This window comes from Rattus norvegicus, chromosome 5 (genome assembly GCF_021556685.1).
Source record: "Rattus norvegicus strain SHRSP/BbbUtx chromosome 5, alternate assembly SHRSP_T2T, whole genome shotgun sequence".
In the NCBI taxonomy this organism is placed as follows: domain Eukaryota; kingdom Metazoa; phylum Chordata; class Mammalia; order Rodentia; family Muridae; genus Rattus; species Rattus norvegicus.
Window position 1 is genome coordinate 147,046,561 of NC_141538.1, and position 19,710 is coordinate 147,066,270.

The 19,710-nt window shown below is 52.1% G+C and overlaps 1 protein-coding gene across 8 annotated transcripts in view; it reads left to right on the forward strand.

Moving 5' to 3' along the window:
- Phc2 (polyhomeotic homolog 2) overlaps window positions 1-19,710 on the forward strand; it is a 98,777-nt gene that overhangs the window by 39,243 nt on the left and 39,824 nt on the right. For 7 of the 8 annotated variants that reach the window (XR_015619660.1, XR_015619662.1, XR_015619661.1 and 4 more), the window contains 6 exon segments: window positions 11,184-11,411; window positions 14,511-14,669; window positions 15,547-15,624; window positions 16,545-16,709; window positions 18,268-18,354; window positions 19,283-19,598. Coding sequence is in view for 5 of the 8 variants with exons in the window: in XM_087548703.1 (XP_087404829.1) it covers window positions 11,238-11,411; window positions 14,511-14,669; window positions 15,547-15,624; window positions 16,545-16,709; window positions 18,268-18,354; window positions 19,283-19,598 (979 nt within the window). In the remaining 3 variants the exon portion in view is untranslated. 8 annotated transcript variants of the gene reach the window in all.

Below are 19,710 nucleotides of genomic sequence, written 5' to 3' on the forward strand. Positions count from 1 at the left end.
AGATATTACACGCTCTCCACTATTTCTCCAAGTATAGTTTGGGGTTGGGGGAGAGCAGGCAGCCCCTGGGAGAGCCAGCACTGACTAACCTTGGACCGACCTTGCTGGGGTGACTCTCCTGAGACTGCTGCTATTGGACAGAAGGCCGTAGGAGCCGAGTTCATTCGCACCCACTGGCCATACTGTGGTAAGCACGGGAGAGCCTGAGTCTGTATGTGAACTAAGTTCAAATACAACAGGTGCCGCTCGCTAGCTCTGGGGCCCCTGGGAAGTCGACCTGTTTTCTTGTGAGAAGGTGAAATCGTGGCCCCTCTGTCAGGTCTGCAGGACTAAGTGGGATCATGCATGGTACAGCTCCGGTCTCTAGGCAAGTGGCAAGAGCTGTTTTACTGTGCCAGCCCCAGAATGATGGCCTGCTACCCTGGAGAAATCCCTCACATGCTGCATGCGTGTCTTCGGAGGCACCCATTATCCCTGTAGTCTGTCCGTTCAGAATACCTGTTTACAGCCCTAACCCCCGTCATCTTCTCCTAGTGATGGAAAAGGAAACTTCTTGCAAACTTTGAGGTAGCACCCCAGTGGTCATAGGAAACCCCAACATAGTCCCTGGTGTTTGCCTTTCCAGTCAGCAAACTCGTCAGCCCCCAAGAGCTACAAAATGTCAGACGACTCTACAGGCCACTTGAGACTGTGCCATGGTCCAGGGGATAGGTATGACGGGAAGAGGAAGGAGGGTGGCTTAAAAATGTCCACACTAATGTGCAGGTCCAGGAACCATTGTTCTGAGAGCTTGGAAATGGGTCACTCCATGATCCTTGTCCCACTTAGGTTTGTGGGACTGCAGCAGAGGCGGACTAGCCTGCCTGGGGCTAACCTGGACCAAGCCGGACCAAAGTCAATTTGGAATGCAGATCATGCAAGTTCTAGAAATGCTAGGGGTGTGTGTGTACATATGTGTGCATGTGTGTGTACATACACATGTTTGCATACTTTATAGGGAGATTCAATACAAAGAGAGTAGTCATTTACAGCCTTAGCTACTAAGATTTCTGTGTCCCAAAAATGTATAACTCTACTATGACTATTTAGGAAAGAACTAACCGGGGCTGGAGAGATGGCTGAGCAATTGAGAGCACTGACTGCTCTTCCAGAGGAGGGTTCCCAGTATCTATATGGTGGCTAACAGCAGTCCAGTTCTAGGGATCGCATGCCAGCCGTCTTCTGGCCTCTGTTGGTACCGAGCATGCAAGCTGTGCATAGATGTTCATGTAGACAAAACACCCATGCTCATATTTTTAGTTGAGTCTAGCCAGACATGGTGGTGCACAGATTTGTAATTGCAGCCATTGCAGAGACCGGGGAGGATGGTTGTAAGCTCAAGGCCTGCTGGAGCTACAGAGTGAGCATAAGGCCAGCTCAGGAAGACTGTCTCTAAAAGCAAAGGTAGAACTGCAAGCAGAGCTCAGTGGTCCAGCATCAGGCTGGCCTGTGCAAGGCCTGGGACACAGTGCACAGGCCAGACTGCTTTCACCGCTCTCCAAACCTTACAGTCTTGTGGGTGCAGTGGTGCGTGCCTTTGAGCAGAAACAGGTTCTCTCTCTCTCTCTCTCTCTCTCTCTCTCTCTCTCTCTCTCCCCCCTGACTTTACGACCATCTTTATCTTGAGAGCAAGTCCCAGGCCAACCTGGGCTACATAATGCCAACCTGGGCTACATAATGAGACTTCTTCTCAAAGCATATGCACCCTTTTTTTTTCCCCGGAGCTGGGGACCGAACCCAGGGCCTTGCGCTTGCTAGGCAAGCGCTCTACCACTGAGCTAAATCCCCAACCCCCATATGCACTCTTTAAAGCAAATGTGATGTCTATGCTGCTACCCTATCCATTTTGCAAAATGGGAATATTAGTCAGAGAGAGGGTGGCTTGGCAAGGGCTCGTGCATGTGCACTCTGCCCTTTTCCTGCTCACTCCCCTCTTCTCACTCCCCACCCCCACCTTCTGAACTCATACTGTACTGAATTCATGTCCCTTTTGTTTAAGAAACGTTTCCTTGGGCCTATGCATTTTGGTCATTTTTGCAGAGTCCGTGTGAGGTAGGAGGGAGGACTTTATCATCTCTGTGGGTGCTGATGCTTCGGGTCCAGTTAATCAATGGTGCGGCCTGGGCTCAGCCCTGACAAGGATCTCCTGAGTGCGTCTTTCACAGTAACGGTATTCATGACCATCACATCAACACCTCTTTCCTGTTTTCCTTCTTACTCCTTTCCCAAGTCAAACTTTGTATGTAATGGCCCTGTTCATTGAGCCTGAATTGGGACCAACAACGGAAGAAAATGTGTCCATGCTAACTCAAGGTTTCAAAGGTTGTCACGATCACAGAATAGTGTTGCAGCTTAATAGGTAAGATCAGTGCCACCAAGCCTGATGGCCTGAGTTCAGTGCCCAAAACCCATAACACAAGGAGAAAACCAGTTCCAACAAGTTGTCCTCTGACTCCACAGCCTGCATGTGAGTGCGCATGTGTGTACGCGTGCACATGCACACCACACACACACACACACACACAGTAAATGTGACAAGGGCTAGATGAAGACACCAAGCTGAGGCTGGGTGGGCTCTAGGAAGAACAGACTTGCGACTGGCTGCCACAGGAAAAGCAGATTCTGCCAGTGAGGTGGGACACAGGGAGTGGTCTCAGTGAAGGGTAGTGGGAGACAGAATGCTGGAACATGGGGCATGGAGGCACACCAGAGGCAATGAGGCAGGGATGCCTCCGGAAGGTCTCAGAGCAGCCAGCGCTTGGTCAGCCCCTTGATTCCCATCAGGGGAGACACTCCACTGGTTAGGTCTCTCCTCTCTCCTCATTCCCCTCTTAGCACTTTTAAAGAGGAACTTCGTGTGGACCATCTCAGGCACATGGCCATTTCTTTGTCTCTGAGAGTGGCCTTCTAACAGTGGCTTTCAGACTTCCATGCATCAGAAACCCTGCATGGCTGGTGGTGACACAGTTGCTGAACCCCAGTCTTGGAGCCCTTGATGTGAACCGCACAGAGCCCTTATGTTGTCGAGACTGGGCTGTGTCTCTGCAAATTCCTACCAGCTTCGTCTGCCCTCGCTTGGCTCATGAAGGTTAGATGTAGGCAGCACACTTTAGTACTTTCTAGGGCTGCCATGACAACAAGGTTGTCTGAAACTGAAGAGAACTTTGTTCTCACAGCTCTGGAGACCAGAAGTCTGGTGGAAGAGCAGTGCCTCCCTGAGTCCTTCTGGCTTCTCCCAGGTTTGCTGCTTGGCTCACAACAAGGTACACCAGTCCTTTACTCTTCTCACTCCTTATGTCAACTAAAGACCTGAGGGAGACTGGCCCACCTCAGAACCGTGAGACTAACGCTTCCTGAACAGAGACAAACCCACCCTCACACCTTACTCCCCAGCCTGGACCAGAGCAGGGCCTTTGCCAAATGTGTCTACAAGTAGGATCAGATCCTCTTTCAGCAAATGCTTGTCAACAAATTAGCACCAGGTTGAAGTATAAAGGATGGATAGAATCTCCCTTTTATATGGTACCAAGAAATATCAGGCCTCAGCAAAGACTGCTTGTGTGAGCGCATGCTCTTGTGTTTTGCTATGAGACCGTTGTCTGCATTGCCAGAGCAGTGGTCTGCTTTAGCTGTGCCTCCTACATTGCCTTTGGTTAATTTACTTTCATTGATTACCTGCTCCCCCATGTGTGGATGTGTTCCCGTGTGTATATGGGTATGAGTACCTGTGTGCAGGCACATGCATGTGTGTGGAGTTCAGAGGTCGCTGTCAGGTGTCTTTCTCTATGGCTCAGCCCCTTTATTTTTTAAGATAGGGTTTCGTGCTGAGCCTGGAGCTTGCAATTTGACTAGACTCGCTGGCCCGCAAACCCAGGGATCCTGCTCTCTCTGTACCCTGCCACCCAGTGCTGGGGCTCCAGGAGCTCACTGATATGCTCAGCTTTTTAGGTAGGTCCTGTGGGATCAAGTTCAGGCCCTTGTGCTTGCAGGGCAAGCATTTCATCCACTGAGCCATCTCCCATTTCTCTTTACCTCAGTTTATGAGAGACATAGCAGGCACGGAGGACTGGGGATCAGGAGGGAGATTTGAGCTCCTCAGTGTCTTCGTGCCTTCCCGTTGCTGTTGGAGCTCTGCACAGGGTGAGGCTGCAGGTGTTCATCCTGCAACCTGGAGGTGGAAGGCGTCTCCCACAGCTCCCTCAGTCTAGAGAGCTGAAATCTCGACTCTTGTCTCTTCCCTCAAGGCAAGAGGCACCCAAGACAAACCCTTCGTGCTGCCTTTTCAGACTCAACCAGAGACTGGTGTGCTGCCACCAGGAGCAGCCACTGTAGGGCTCACTAGGCCTCCATTCCTGTCAGCTCTGCTCCCATTAGAAAGCCTCATCCCACGGGACACGTGGGCTCTGGTGAGGGTTGAAGAGCCGTTTCCAGTGCCTTCCCTCTGCCTGTCTAGAATCCTATCACAGTCGTAATCCACAGCAAATGGATTTCCCTGACCCTGGGGACAAAGGCCTCATGTTTCCTAGACTTGGTGGCTCCTGAAAGGACAGAACCGTCAGCATTTCTCCAGCTGCCGGGTCTCAATCCCTGTAGGCCTCAGAGACCTGTAATAAGATCAGTTTCCAAGCCAGCTCCAGTCAGCACGTTCAGAACGGTCCCCTGTGGTTGGAAGGGAGGACTGACTGAGACAGGAACTGAAGCTTTGGAGCTCACACTCACACAGAACCACACAGTGAGTTAGAAGCGGAGAAAAACAGATTCTAGTTCTGGCTGTCAGCCATTAGTGAGACCTGGCTGTGCTTCCCAGTAGGAGTCCACAGCGGTGGGTGGCCTTGGGAAGGAATAAGGCAGTCATTGGAAGGGAGAGAAGGGGGAACGAGACCGGGAAGGAAGAGGAAATTGAGTAGGAGTGGATAAATGTTTAAAGCATGAGCGCTGTGAAATTGACAGATTCCTATTTCTCATGTGCCAGGCGGGCCCTAATGAGAGTCCACGGACAGACACATCAGTAGCACTAGCTATACTCCAGGCGGCCTCCACCTGAAGCTTTGAGGCAGAAGGAACGTGTGAGGAGGGAGATACGGAAACTTTGCCACAAGGACTGTAGAAGCAGAAGTTGGAAAAGCACTGTTCCGCACTTGAGTGACTTCTTTTCCAAATCCAAGCTCCCTTGCAAAGGAGACCAACTCTCTTTTGGTTTCCCCTCAGGATGAGTCCCAGCTCTGTGACTGTAAGTCCAACTAACCGTGGCCAGCTGGGGATCCCTCCCACTGTCCTGGAGGAGAGACCACGCCATGTTACCTTGCGCAAGTCACTCTTTTCCTCAGAAAGTAGGCCTTGGTTTTTGCTTAGGAAAAACAAGAGAGTTCGTGGTGATGTCTGATTTCTTGAACTGGCTGAAGGGTACACGTGTGTAATTTCATGTGTGTATGAACAATATAGAGGAACGGGTTTGTATAAATGTTTGATAAATAGTAATTGGAGTGTCCAGCCTAGTAATCTCCATCCCTTTGCTCTGTATGTCTGACAGGGACTGGGCCCCAATGTCACCACAACAGTGGGCCAGGTCAGAGTCTCTTGAAGGTGCAGGTAACAGCTTCGAAGTCACACCTGGTTTTGGACTGCCAGTTTTGTGATGACCTTAGAGAGCTTAGCTATCTCCTCCCGCTTTGTGTGTGTCTGTATTTTGAGACAGACCCTTACTCTGTAGTCCAAGCTCACCTGTACTCACCATTTAACACAGAATGACCTTAGACTCACAGCAATCCTTCTGCCTCAGCACACTTGGCTTAGATAGTTTCTTGTTGACAAAACTGGGACATTGGTAACAAATGTACCTAAGGCTTCTACTGTGGTGCTTAAAAGGCATTCGTACTCAGCCATCTCTACGGGAGAAACTATGATTAAACCACGGGAAGTTTATTTTCTAAACTAGCTGGGAGAATTCTGCAGATGAGGCAGAAAGTAAATTAAGCTTTCAGTGACCAGGAGCCCGACCCAAAGCCCCAGGCATGCACGGGCACATTTGACTCAATGGGTACAGCAGGCGGACACCAAGAAAAAGACATCCTTGCCGTGGTCCATTGTGAGTGTGAGACTGACGATCACCAAGTGTGCAAGCAGCCTTCCAGTCGGGTGACTTACGCGACGTTGGGGACAGGAGGACTTAGAGGAAGCCGTGTCCGTGCTGTTGTTACCCGGGACTCACACTGCACTGCTGACCTGAATAGTCTGATAATGAAAACTGGAAGGAAGTCATTTCAGGGGACAGGGACAGCATCGGCAGCCACAGCAGTAAGCCCAGGGGTGAGAAGTTGCCAGGTGACCAAGACTTTTCAGATCAGTCACAATAATCCTGAGCCCAAGGGGTTGCAGCGTGTAGGAAGTAAGTGGGAAAGACGGGTAGGATCAACACAGGCGCTTGACACACACCAGATAGCTTGAGGGACCTCTGTGAGCCCCAGAGACACAGTGATAATTCAACAAATGGCACAGGAACATCTGGATATCCACATGTCCCTCCACAGAGTTGCCCCATGATTCGCTGTACTAGAGAATTAGAACATTGTTCACAGTGGCCATGGCCAAAGACGGAAACAACCTGAGTGTCATTAGCAGGTGAATGGAGAAGCAAGTGTGGTACACACAGAGACACACACATAGAAATACTGTGCATGCACATGCACACATATACATACACACAGAGATATGCACATATGCAGAGAGAGGAGTGTTAGTCATCCCCAGAGAGGAGTACAATTATTGCATATGATGCAATGTGAATAAATCTTTAAACCATTGTGAGGAGGACAGACGGTGTGGCTCCACTCATCTGAGATGCTAGAAAAAGCAAATTCATAGAGACAGATCTGAGCCACCAGGGCTATGCGACTGGACAGTGGGAAGGAATTGTTGCTTAATAGTCACAGACGTTCTAGAAATAGATGGTGGTGGTGGTGAACACTAAATGTAGTCAGCGTTCGTGCACACTTTGAAAGGCCAGTGTTGAAACCAGCCTGGCCTTCCTGACCTGTGCATGGGTGGTCCACAGAGACCTAGGGGAGTGTGCACCCTGGGAAGACAGCTATAGCTACTAAGAGCAGGAGCGCAGACAGAGGGAGCCAGAGGGACAGTGCATCCGTGAGCATGCGCTGTGGGGAGTGAGCAAGTGTGTGCGTGTGGGAGAAGTGTGCCTGATCCAGCCCGTGGGAGAGGAGAGAGGAGGCTAGGCAGTAAGGGATGCTGTCACACAGAACCACAGACAGGTCAGTGAGGGGTCAAGGGGAGGGAAGACAGAGAGATCAATACTTGGAGGAGAGGGCCCATCAGGGTACTGAGAGCTGAGCAGGGTCCATCACATAGGGGGAGTGTGGGAATGAGGGAGCGCACTTTATTTCCAGAGAGCACAGTGGGAGGAGCATGTGCACCAGGAGGACACAGGCAGGACGCAGCCATAGATGTGTGAGTAACGGAGAGTGAGCCCAGGAGAGCAGGGACGGGGGCCGAGGGAACAAAACCAAAAGAACTGCTCAACGAGAAGAGCTGGACGTAAGAAGCCATGAGCAAGGCAAGCAGAAGGATGGCACTGGTCAGCAAGGGAAGGAGAAGACTGTGTCCCCAGTGGCTAAGGGAAGTGTCAGTCTTGCATGGGAGCCACGCTGTTCTTACTTGGCAGCATTTCCACAGAGGACCATGGCTAGTGTTTGTCAACAGGGCCTGGGTACACACTCTACAGTATCTGTTCAGCCAAAAACAAAGACCATAAGCTAAACTCAGTCACCCTGGACATCCTCTGCCTCAGTCAACGTGGCTGCCTGCTTCCTATCTGACTTCTTCCAACTGCTTCAGCTGAGATGTCTGAGAGCATGAGCTGAAGCCCAGTTTTGGTCAACATTTAGGAAAAGGGAGATGAGGAGCCTTCAGGGCAGCCCAGGTTTGGAGGGCACCATCATCACCTGGTTAGCTGAGTTCACAGTCGTGGACTGGGCAGATGAGACAGCTCAGCATCCGTCACAGGAGGCCTGGAGCTCAGATCCCAGCTCCTGCGTAAAGGCACACGGGAATGGAAGACAGGGAATCCCTGGAGCAATCTGGCTAGCCAAACTAGCCAGAACAGTGAGAGCCCTGACCCCAATAAAGTGAAGAGAAATAAAGAAGGTGCCCAACATCACCCCAGCCCCCCATATGGCTGAAACACAAACATGCATTTAGGCCCACCACGTAGATAATCTATGAAATAAGTATATTTTCAAATTTCGCTAAACAGCTAGCCTTCCTGTTTCTACAAGGCCAGGGATGGTGCTCTCATGGCTTCTGTCAGCCTAGACTCCTGTTCCTGGAACATAGATAGGCAGATCTTCCAGAGCCAGGCACGGGAAATCGCACTGACTCAGCTATACTGGCCCATGTGTCTCATCCTCATCCACAGGCACCCTTAACAAATGGCTGGCTTCAACGAGAGGAGCCTGGTTCCAGTGCAGGTCAGAGCCAAGGGGCTCATGGACAAGGGCCTCTGTGGCAGTAAAAGCAGACAGGCCTCGGGGAGAATCTGCTTGACGATCTGGGTCATACGCCAACAGGTCCTTGACAAAGCACCCATTTGCCACCTGGAAGTGGCTCCAGCTTCCCAACCCCCAACATCCCTGCCATGTGACCTTCACACACCCATGCGTGCGTGCGGGGTCCAGAGGTTGACATGAGACGCCAGCTACTCTGTCTACCTTACGTGTAGGGCAGGGTCTCTCGCTGTGCCCAGAGCTCGGCTTACCTGGTCGAGCTATCCAGCTTGCTGTAAGGATACCGTCTCTGCCTCTCAGGCTCCAGGATGACAGGCAGGCCGTCACATCCATCTGGCATTTACGTGGGTGCTGGATCCACACTCTGCTCTTCAATGCCTGCCTGGCCAATGTCCCCATCAAGCCACCTCTTAAGCTGCCTTCCTATACTTTTTTTTTTGGTTCTTTTTTTCGGAGCTGGGGACCGAACCCAGGGCCTTGCGCTTCCTAGGTAAGCGCTCTACCACTGAGCTAAATCCCCAGCCCCTACTTTTTTTTTAATCCCATGCTGAAACCTACTATCTGAAGAAAGTGGCTTGAGAAATATCAACCTCAAATTGAAAGAAGACATTAACATCTGTCTCAGTTCTTTACACAAATTAGTGTTTTCATTGATATGAAAAATACTACTTTTTTTTGAGAATTTGGCGTCATCTACAAGGAGAGGATTGAATGTCTATGGCAGGTGATACATACACAAGATGGATATCTAGATGGATGGATGGATGGGTGATGGATGGATGACAGATGGATGATGGATGGATGGATGGATGGATGGATGGATGGATAATAGATACTGGTACTCTGTGTGTGTGTGTGTGTGTGTGTGTGTGTGTGTGTGTGTGTGTGTGTGTGTACACAAATAGGAATAGACAAAAAGGTTTAGGAAGAATGTGAAATACTAAAAGCGGAGCTCAAACTCTGGCCTGATGCCCATCTCCCACTGCTCTTCATTTCTTTCCCCCAAGCCCTCTGCATTGAGGCACTGGGCCTGGGAGGCTGGGTGATGAGGACAGACATCTGGACCACTGAAAGGTTTCTGGTGCTCCCTCCTAGCTAGGACATCAGATCCTGGAGACTGCATCAAGTCTGTCTTGGAAGAAGCATGATTTATTAAAGCCAGACAGTGGGAACCAGGCAGGGGACAGTATTATAACCATGGCAGAGGGGTGGGGTGGGGTGAGTAGGTCACTGACTAGGTGATAGCCTGCAGGCACTTGGCATGGCCTTTACTTTGTTCTTCATGGACTGTCACATTTGACAGGTTAAGAAACAGGGCCTATTGGGGTTGGGGATTTAGCTCAGTGGTAGAGCACTTGCCTAACAAGTGCAAGGCCCTGGGTTTGGTCCCCAGCTCCGAAAAAAAGAAAAAAAAAAAGAAAGAAAGAAACAGGGCCTACAAGGGTACTGTGTATGGTCCCCAACTGAAAACTTGCTACACCAAGATTCAGACTCTAGTCCATAAAATCTTCAAAGCAGGAGGTTTTAGGTAGTCACCCAAGGTAGAGTCTGAGCTGAGTCCCTAGGGCGTGAGAGAGGACTTAAAGCAGAGACTGCAAGCACCTGAGGCTCCTTGGCCTTCCAAAACAAAACAACCATTTCTTCATTTGCCTCTTTTTTCCCACTTTGTTCTCCAGAGCAGCGGTTCTCAACCTTCGTAATGCTGCAGCCCTTTAATACAGTTCCTCATGTTGTAGTGACCCCCCAATCATAAAATTATTTTGGTGCTACTTCATAATGTAAATATCTGTGTTTTTTTATGGTCTTAGGGAGACCAGAGGGAGGGTCATTTGACACACACACACCAAGGGCTCACAATCCCTGGTTGAGGTGGAGATTTTTAAAATCTCACTTCTTTCCTGGGCTGTGTAGAGCTGGTGTAGGTTCAGGTATTCATTTTCTCCATCCCAAGGATGAAGAGTTCGGAGGAGTGCAAGGTGGTTCCTACCAGGGAGAACGTACCAAAAACCATTCTTCACTACTTCTGACAGCAGCCTTAGACTTTAGAGCACACACACCTGATTTCAAAAGTCTCCTAAAGAACCCATCTGGGGTTCAGTGTGACTCAAAGCCTCAGTTGAGAGCTGGGTATGGAGTTTGAGCACTGAGAAGGCCAAGACAGGAGGAAGATGGGTGAGTTTGAGGCCAACAGAGAGCCACATAGAAAGATCCTGTCTCTAAAAACTACACCAAAGTACAGCACAGGCCTGAGTTTACAAGTGGCTGATGGCAGCCTTCTTGAAGAGCTGGTGTGCGTCCAGTCTCACTGGCTGCTCCACGGAGCAGTTCTCAGTCCCTTACACAGCGGCACATAACCTACAGACGTCATCCCATGTGTTCCAAACAAGCTCTAAATGTCTTCTACAGACTAATGATGTGAGGTGCTAAGTAGCATCTACTGTATTATTTGGCAAGTAGCAATAAGGGGAGGTCCATATATGTTTAATTCTGACACAGTTTTTCCAACTGTTTTCCATCCTAGGTGACAGAATTCACAGAATCCAAAGGCTGGGACAGAGAGGGCCAAATGCTTGTGCCTGCGTGACAAACATTTGCTAAACTTTTTGTTTCTTTTCTCTTCCTTCCTAGCATCCACCTGCTCTTCTGCCACCGGAGCACCCTGACTGTGCCACCCCGTAGGCCATGGAGAATGAGCTGCCAGTCCCCCACACATCCAGCCGGGCCAGCATCACCACCAACACCAGTGGGACCAATAGTAGCAGTGGCTGCAGCAGCAGCAGTGGTGGTGGCAGTGGCCGCCCCACTGCACCCCAGATTTCTGTCTACAGTGGTATTCCTGACCGGCAGACTGTGCAGGTAAAATCCTATCAGCCTGGGATTTTATCCCTTCCTTCACAGGGCTGCTCAAAAGGAGTGTGGGAGTGGTCTGGTGGGATAGACAGGACAGCTCCAGAACGGGCAAAGAGAGTATGGGCCGGTGGATACATACTGTGTGTGAGGGGGAAGTGGTACCAGATATGTGCAACACAGGAAGCTGTGATAGAACCTAGATGGGAAAATCCCTGGCTCCCCCGAGGGATGAATGGTGAGAATGCTGCCTGCGGAGAACAGTTGTGTGAAACCATGAAGGCTAAAACTAGCCAAGAACAAAATGACTGGGAGTTTCCGCTCAGTCAAAGTCCAGACCAGTCATCTAAGTGGCCACTGCATTTAAAGAACTAACTTAAGGGGGCTGCAGGGACGGCTCAGCCATTAAAGCGTCTGCTGTGCAAATTTGAAGACATGAGCTTGGGTCCCCAGCACCCACTTAGAAAACTCTGTAGCACCGGTGCTTTTAAGAGTAGAGACATTTGGCTCCTTAGAACTCATTGACCAACCACATATCCTAGTCAATGAGCTCCGGAAGTGAGAGACCCTGTCTCAAAAGGAAAAAAAGGTTAACAGTGATCAAGATTGGCATCTGACATTGACCTCTGGTCTACACATGTACACACATGTACTAATATGCACACATACATACATGTGCATGCACACATACACAACACACATACACTTACACATACACAATACATACATGCACACATGTTTAATATGCATATACAAACAATACACATACACACATACATATAAACCACATGCACACATACACAATACACACTCATACACACACACACATGCACAACACACATACTCTCACACACACTACAATCATGCACACATCTATGACACAACATACATACACACATACACATATACACACACAATATACACACATGTACAGGTACACATGTACAGGTACACATGCACAGGCACACATGCACATGCAGACAAGCACACACACATGGACACATATATTCACACATAAACATTCACACATACACATGTATATGCATATGCGCACACACACACACACACACACACACACACACACACACACACACACAAATTTAAGGCTTCTGAGAACAAGTGGCCCCAGACAATTCTTTGTCCTTGAGACTTTATCACTTCTCTAAAGTTGGCCAAGTGCACAGTCCTCCGGGGAGTTAGACACAGTGCGGCTGTGATCGTGCACTGCCACCAATCACGGTATGCTCCTGGCACCGTGCTAAGCATTTTACATTACAATCTTTGTTTATTGTGAGACAAGATCTCACTCTATTCCAGATTGGGCTGGAACTCACTGTTCAGCACAGGCTGGCCTAGAATTTATGGCAATCCTCCTGCCTCAGCCTCTCAATGCTAGGCTTACAGGCACATACCACATGGCTGACCGTATGTCTTCTTCAGTTATGAGAATGACTGTTATTAGGCACAGGTCTACACTTGACGAAACAAAGTCTCAGATGAGGTAATGGCTAACAACCTAAAGAGGGAGGAAAGAACCTAATTCTCCAGGGTCCTCAAGCAGACGGCCTTTCCCACAGTTATTGTTATCTGTTTCAGCATCCTTGTAAATAGGGCAGGTCAGAGAAGCCACTACTGAGAAATGTTTAAGTAACTTGGCTGCTGCCGTTTGGACAAACTAGGCAAGTGACCTCATCCTGCCTTGGTCTTAAGCCCAGAAGAGGGGAAGAGGGAGAAGGCACTGCACAGAGTGGGAAGCCTGGGAAACTCTGCTGTAGACCAGGTCAGACATCCTGGCCTGTCACCCTCCCAGTTATCGCTGTTCACACTTCATCAAGTTGCGTTTCCCAGCCCCACCGCAGGCTCTTCTCAGTCCTCCCACACTGGAGTCTTTAGCTCTGGTTTTCAGCATCACAGTCAAATGTGCCCACCTCCTGGCACTCACCAGAACTGTAGGCAAAAGGCTGTTGGGGTTTCTGCTCTGCTGGGTATCTGCATTCAGGACCCAGACAGAACCACTGGATTTCTGTCGACTCCAGACAAAGCACCCCTGGTGTGGAGGAGTCACAGATCCCTGTCACTGCTGGCTGGGCTGCTGGGGGATCACTTTCAGGAATCTGAAGGAACCAGGCCTAGTGTAAGTACAAATGGACCAGGAGACAGTGGGACAGAAAGAATACAAGGCCTTTATGCAGGGTCTCAGAGTAGAACTTACTGAAGCAGAGAGGGATCGGAAATGCATTCATAGAAGATGGGGTTCTGGGGGATACCAGAGCCCTTGGAGGATCTGTGACATCAGCCTGCTAGAACTGAACCCCCAAATCCAAGCCAAGAGCCCTGGAACCACTGAGGGGAGATCCTCACCAGAGACTCTCTGCTAGCCACTGCTGGTTAGCGACAACCCCAGACCAGAGACCGCACTGGGGTAGCAGGGCGAGGACCTGTGAGGAGCATCACATGGGAGGAGTGGCCAAGAAGGGAGGGGAAAGGTTTCTGGCTCTTTTTGTGCTGGTGTTGAGCGAGGAACAAAGACCATCCTTTGTAGACGACTGCCTGGGGGTAGCCCCTACCAAAAGGAAAAGGAGAGAAGAGATGGGGAGAAGGAGAGTTAAACCCAGTATGTCTCCTCCGTGGTATGGCCCTGTCTGCAGAGGCCACAAAGGCCTTCTCAAGGAATGACAGGACTCAGAGAGCTCCAGGTTGGCCTTCTAGGGAAACAGTCACTTTGATGTTAGGCAACTTTCCTGGCTCCTCATGACCCTTCAGATTCACCTTTTCTTCCAGCCCCTTCTGCTCACAAACCTTACATATGAGGGTCCAGAGCAAGGGGGAGCGTCTGCCAAGCCTGACGTGGGAGGCTGTGTTTCCCGAGTTGTGGGCTGAGGAGTGGGGCACTGGCAGCTGAGGCAGAGCACCCCGTTGGGCAGGAGCTGAAGACAGGCATCTGACAGATTAAGATAGGCAGGCATAAAACTCTGCAAATGGTTCTCTGTGCCGCCTGGGGAATGACATGGGGCCCTTCTCTGGGGAACTGGTGTTGAGGAAGCATGAATGCAGAGAGGGCACACTGGGTGGCAGTCCATTCTCCTGCTTCCTGTCCATGCTTCTCAGGTGATCCAGCAGGCCCTGCACAGGCAGCCCAGCACGGCGGCACAGTACCTGCAGCAGATGTATGCTGCCCAACAGCAGCACCTCATGCTGCAGACAGCAGCCTTGCAGCAGCAGCACCTCAGCAGCGCACAGCTCCAGAGCCTTGCAGCAGTGCAGCAGGTGAGGGGCAGGCTTACTCCGGCGCCCGGGCTCTTTCCGAATCTATGGTCTAATACGGGAGTGATACGAGAGGAAACAAGTCCTATTGCTCAGAGTCCCCACAAAGCCCCCAAGCAGCGTGGACTATTGTCACATGTCCTTAAGCAGGTGAAAGGCAGATACCAAGGCCTACTGCTTGTGAGTGGAATATCCGGGTTCTCACCCACTGGCCCAGCAACTGCTGGGTGAGCCCACTTAATGACTTACCCAGCAAGCCTGCCTGTCTGGTGATGCTCTCTCCACCCACTGAGAGAGACATGACGTTCACTGACGGATTCATCCCTTCACCCAATGAAATGTCTTATGTGCCTTCTGTGGGTGAAGCTGATGTCAGGCACAGTGTGTGCTGTGGCCCCTGCCTCTTTGGAGCAAGTCAGCAAGCTCTTGATGCTGCGATTCTCACTAGAAAAGAATGGATTGCTGCAGCTAGACCACAGGAGGCTGTCCCTGCATCGGGTGGTCAGGGAAGCTCTCTCTGCTGGAGTAACACTGAGTGGCCAGAGGAGAGGGGCAGGCTGGACATTCCAGTGTTTAAACTCTCATGTGCTGCCAGTGACCTCATGGATGAAGTGGGTGGGATGGAGGTCTGGAGAGAGCTGGAGTTGTTTGCTGGGCAGTGGTGATGGCCAGCTGTCAGAGCACCAGGGCTCTCAATGGTTCCTCCACAGATTGAGTTATTACTGGTCCTTTACAGGAGGCCAGGTCCATGTGGATGAGGGAAATGAGGTTAGGCCCTAGGGGCTGCTCTTCTGATCTCTGTTCATAGCACTTCCTAGAAAATAAGGGTCCGTGAATCACTGAAATGGACACACGAATGACCAGAGTTTGTTCTTTCCAGGCAAGCCTGGTGGCCAACAGACAAGGGAGTACTTCTGGTAGCAGTGTGTCCTCACAGGCTCCCGCCCAGTCTTCCTCAGTGAGTATGCTATGGGAATGGCAGGCAGGGCCCACACCCAGGGACTGGCCCTCGCCTATGAGGCTCCCTAGTTCCTGGATCCAGCTGAGGGGAAGGAAGCCTTAGCCATGTAGGGTCATAGCTGGAATCTGTTGTTCCTGCCAGGAAAGAAATGGGTGTGCACTTTCTAGCTCTCTCATCGTTCTGGGGCCAAGGCTTGGCTGCTAACTGTGCTTGCGCCATAGGGTCCAGCCTGTAGCTGTGTGTCCAAGCCAGGTATGGGACAAAGTTAGAGGAACCACCCAGAGCCAAGAGCAGGAGATGGTCCTAAAGGACGCCACATAGGCCATGGAACAGGAGAAGAGGGAGGCAAAAAAAATAGAGGGGACACTGCTCGCCCAGCCCCCTGGGACACTGCTCATCCTGACCCCTGGGACACTGCTCGCCCAGCCCCCTGGGACACTGCTCGCCCAGCCCCCTGGGACACTGCTCACCCAGCCCCCCGGGACACTGCTCGCCCAGCCCCGTGGGACACTGCTCGCCCAGCCCCCTGGGACACTGCTCGCCCAGCACCCTGGGACACTGCTCATCCTGACCCCTGGGACACTGCTCGCCCAGCCCCCTGGGACACTGCTCACCCAGCCCCCTGGGACACTGCTCGCCCAGCCCCCTGGGACACTGCTCACCCAGCCCCCTGGGACACTGCTCGCCCAGCACCCTGGGACACTGCTCGCCCAGCACCCTGGGACACTGCTCATCCTGACCCCTGGGACACTGCTCGCCCAGCCCCCTGGGACACTGCTCACCCAGCCCCCTGGGACACTGCTCGCCCAGCCCCCTGGGACACTGCTCACCCAGCCCCCTGGGACACTGCTCGCCCAGCCCCCTGGGACACTGCTCGCCCTAGCCCTGTTTTCTAACGTGCATGTCTCTCTCATCAGCTGAATCTGGCAGCCTCCCCAGCAGCAGCCCAGCTTATCAACCGGGCACAGAGTGTCAATTCAGCCACAGCCTCGGGCCTTGCCCAGCAGGCCGTGCTCTTGGGCAACACGTCCTCTCCTGCCCTGACTGCCAGCCAAGCACAGATGTACCTCAGGGCACAGATGGTGAGTGTGTGCGTCCTGGGTGTGTTCCTGGACTTCGGGGACACCATCAGGAAAGATGGGAGATTAGAAAGAAAGAGGAGCAGAGAATGCTAAGAACCAGGCCCAGGAGGAAGGGGGTGGACGAAGCCCAGAGACTGAATGGGAGGCCTTAGAGAGCTCAGGAAGCATCAGGTCCAAGATGGAGCCAGTGAAAGTCACCCACAGTGCCTCCCTTCCCTCCCCAACTCAGCACTAACTAGGTCGGTGGGACAGGGTGCATCCCCAGGTAGTGCCTAGAACTCAGAGGTGAGCAGACAGATACAGATTCCAGCCGCTCCACAGAGATGAGCTGCTCCCGTGACAGTCCCTCAGCTTGCCCCATTTTACTTCAGGTGAGCTTGTCCCTCGCGCAGAGCCCACCTGAGCTGGCGGTGGCATGCCTGGATCCTTCAGGTCTGCCCCTAAGGGGTCCTTAGGTCTGGGAACAGCAGACAGAGAAGCAACACTAACCATGGTGGCCCCAGTTGACAAGTCCTCACTCATGTGCCCGTGCTCAAGCTAGTTTTCTCTTCTGCCTGTGAAGACAGTGTAGCCCATCCCTGCCTCTGCTGTTATGGCCAGAGCATGGCACTCAGAGCTGTTCTGGTCTTGTTCCCTAATTTTTCTTACTCGTTCTGAGCTTGTCGCTGCAGGTACTTTTCCCTTCCCAAGCAGTGCCTCAGAGAGCATAAGATGGACTTCCATGTCCCCAGAACACTGGCAGCCACACTTCACGTTACTCTGTTCCCACAGGGGTCCTGATGCCCATGTTCTGCCCACTAAGAGCAGAATGTACACAGAGGGAATGATCCAGGGGGCCCAGCATTGAGATGAAGGGAAGAGAAGGCCCCTGTTCAGACACGAGCTTACCCACATGCACGCAGAGACCGGGCCACACAGAGGTCAAGGTGCCAGCCAGCACCGGCTCATTACCTGCGCCCCTCCAGATGACATGCCATCACCATAGCTCCAGGCAATCTCCTTCCTCTGCTGTTGCTGCTTCTAGACGCCCCCCCACCCCCCTGCTGAACCAGAGCTAACCAGGTGACCATTGTGTGTACCTGATTTAATACTTTTTGAAAGATGCTCTTACTCTGATCTAGCCCTAGAGACAGAGCTGTCTTAGACCTGGAAGATGGGCCCGTGACAGCTGCCCAAGGTTCCTCCTCACCAGGGTTGAGGAGACAATGGCTGATTCTGAGGAGACAGTCTCTCAGAACGAGCTCCTCACAGAGGGCTATCCCCTAACTGTCTGGCTTGGTTCATCACACCCCAAGCCTTTTAAGATGTCTGTTCAGTGTCCCTGGGCTTCCTGCATCTTGGCTTGTGCGGTGCTTGCCTACCCATCTATTCCCTGGCTAGAGCGCTCTACCCTGTGGCTGAGCCCACACCGGGCAGGTAAAGGCACCTCGTTTCCTGTGATTCCAGGCCCAGCCAGGTGGCTTGGTGCAGGTAGCTAGGAGCCCAGGCCGCACTGTTCCTTGGTAGCTCGGTGCAGGTAGCTAGGAGCCTAGGCCGCACTGTTCCTTTGTCCCCTCAGCTCATCTTCACGCCCACGGCCACCGTCGCTACTGTACAGCCTGAGCTCGGCACTGGCTCCCCCGCTCGGCCCCCTACCCCTGCCCAGGTGAGGATCCCGGGCTTGTGGGTGGGCGGGGGGTGGGCAGCTCTTAGAGGGACAGGGGTGCTGGCAGTGGTAGGACTTGTCTGTGAAGCAAAAGGAAAATGGACTCGCTCATTAATTTCCATCCGGCTGGCCTCAGCACCCCTTGGCTGTTTTGTCCCCTCTGAATATAGGTACGTAGCAGAGGGCACCGTGAGCCAGCACTCAGGGGTGGGGTTTGGAGGCAGGGGAATTCTGAGAGAAGGAACAGGATGGGTCCTGGCCTCCTGCCTTCTGCTACAGCACGTAGGTGATGTTCTGTGTGAGAAGTCTGGGGAACCTGAGAACCGACCTCTTTACTCTGTCTTCCCACCCCATGTCCAGAAGGGGGACCCACACTCAAGGATGGAGAAGCTAGGTTAAGAGTCTGGCACTGCCTCCCTTTGTCCAGCAGAGGGCAGCAGGGACTAGACTAAATAAACATGCAGCTGCCTTGGAACTGCCTGGCATTGACCTGATTGTGAGGACAAGCTGATCATTCTTGTCCTGGGTTTTTCCATACCGTGCCTTGCCTTAGTGGCATGCAGCGAATCCCGATAGTGTCAGAGGGGTGGGAGAGTAAGGAAAGATAGGCGCTGTTTCCCTGCCCCTGGCCATCCCAGCTGGGGAGCCCCAGAATTCAGTTCTGATCACTGGTCACTAACCATACTTCCTGTGTTCTTTACAAACTCCACCCACTCCTGGCTTCTCTTTCAGCCCCTAACTGCCCACCACCCCGTGTGTCTCTCTTTCTGCTTTGTCTTTTCTATCTCTGTCTCTTCCTCTCGCTCTCTCCATTTAGAGCCCACTTTTGAGTCTGTAGTGCTGGATCTGCCCTGACTTCCTCTCGGGCGTGTGTTGCTGTTGCCCCAGCCCGCATTCTCTGGACTCTCACAGGTTCCCTTCTTTTCAGGTACAGAACCTGACGCTTCGAACACAGCAGACACCAGCAGCAGCAGCAGCAGCAGCAGCAGCCTCGGGCCCTGCCCCTACCCAGCCCGTCCTGCCCAGCTTGGCCCTGAAACCCACACCCAGCAGTAGCCAGCCTCTGCCTCCCACACCACAGGGCAGGACCGTGGTTCAGGGTTCCCCTGTGGGTGCCAAGCCTAGTGTGACTGACAATGTGACGGAGCCACTCAAGACAGATGGCAACAGCAACATGGAGGCCCGGCCTGGGCCTGACCGCGCCACCGTTCCTACTGTGGCTACTCACCAGCTCACTGCACCAGGTAAGGTCCCAACACAATGACTTCTGGGTTGTGGATGAAGAACCTTCCAAACCTTCCTTCCTTCCCGTGTGTGCATCAGGACGCCAGCCTCTCCCTGACCTCTCCCGATCCT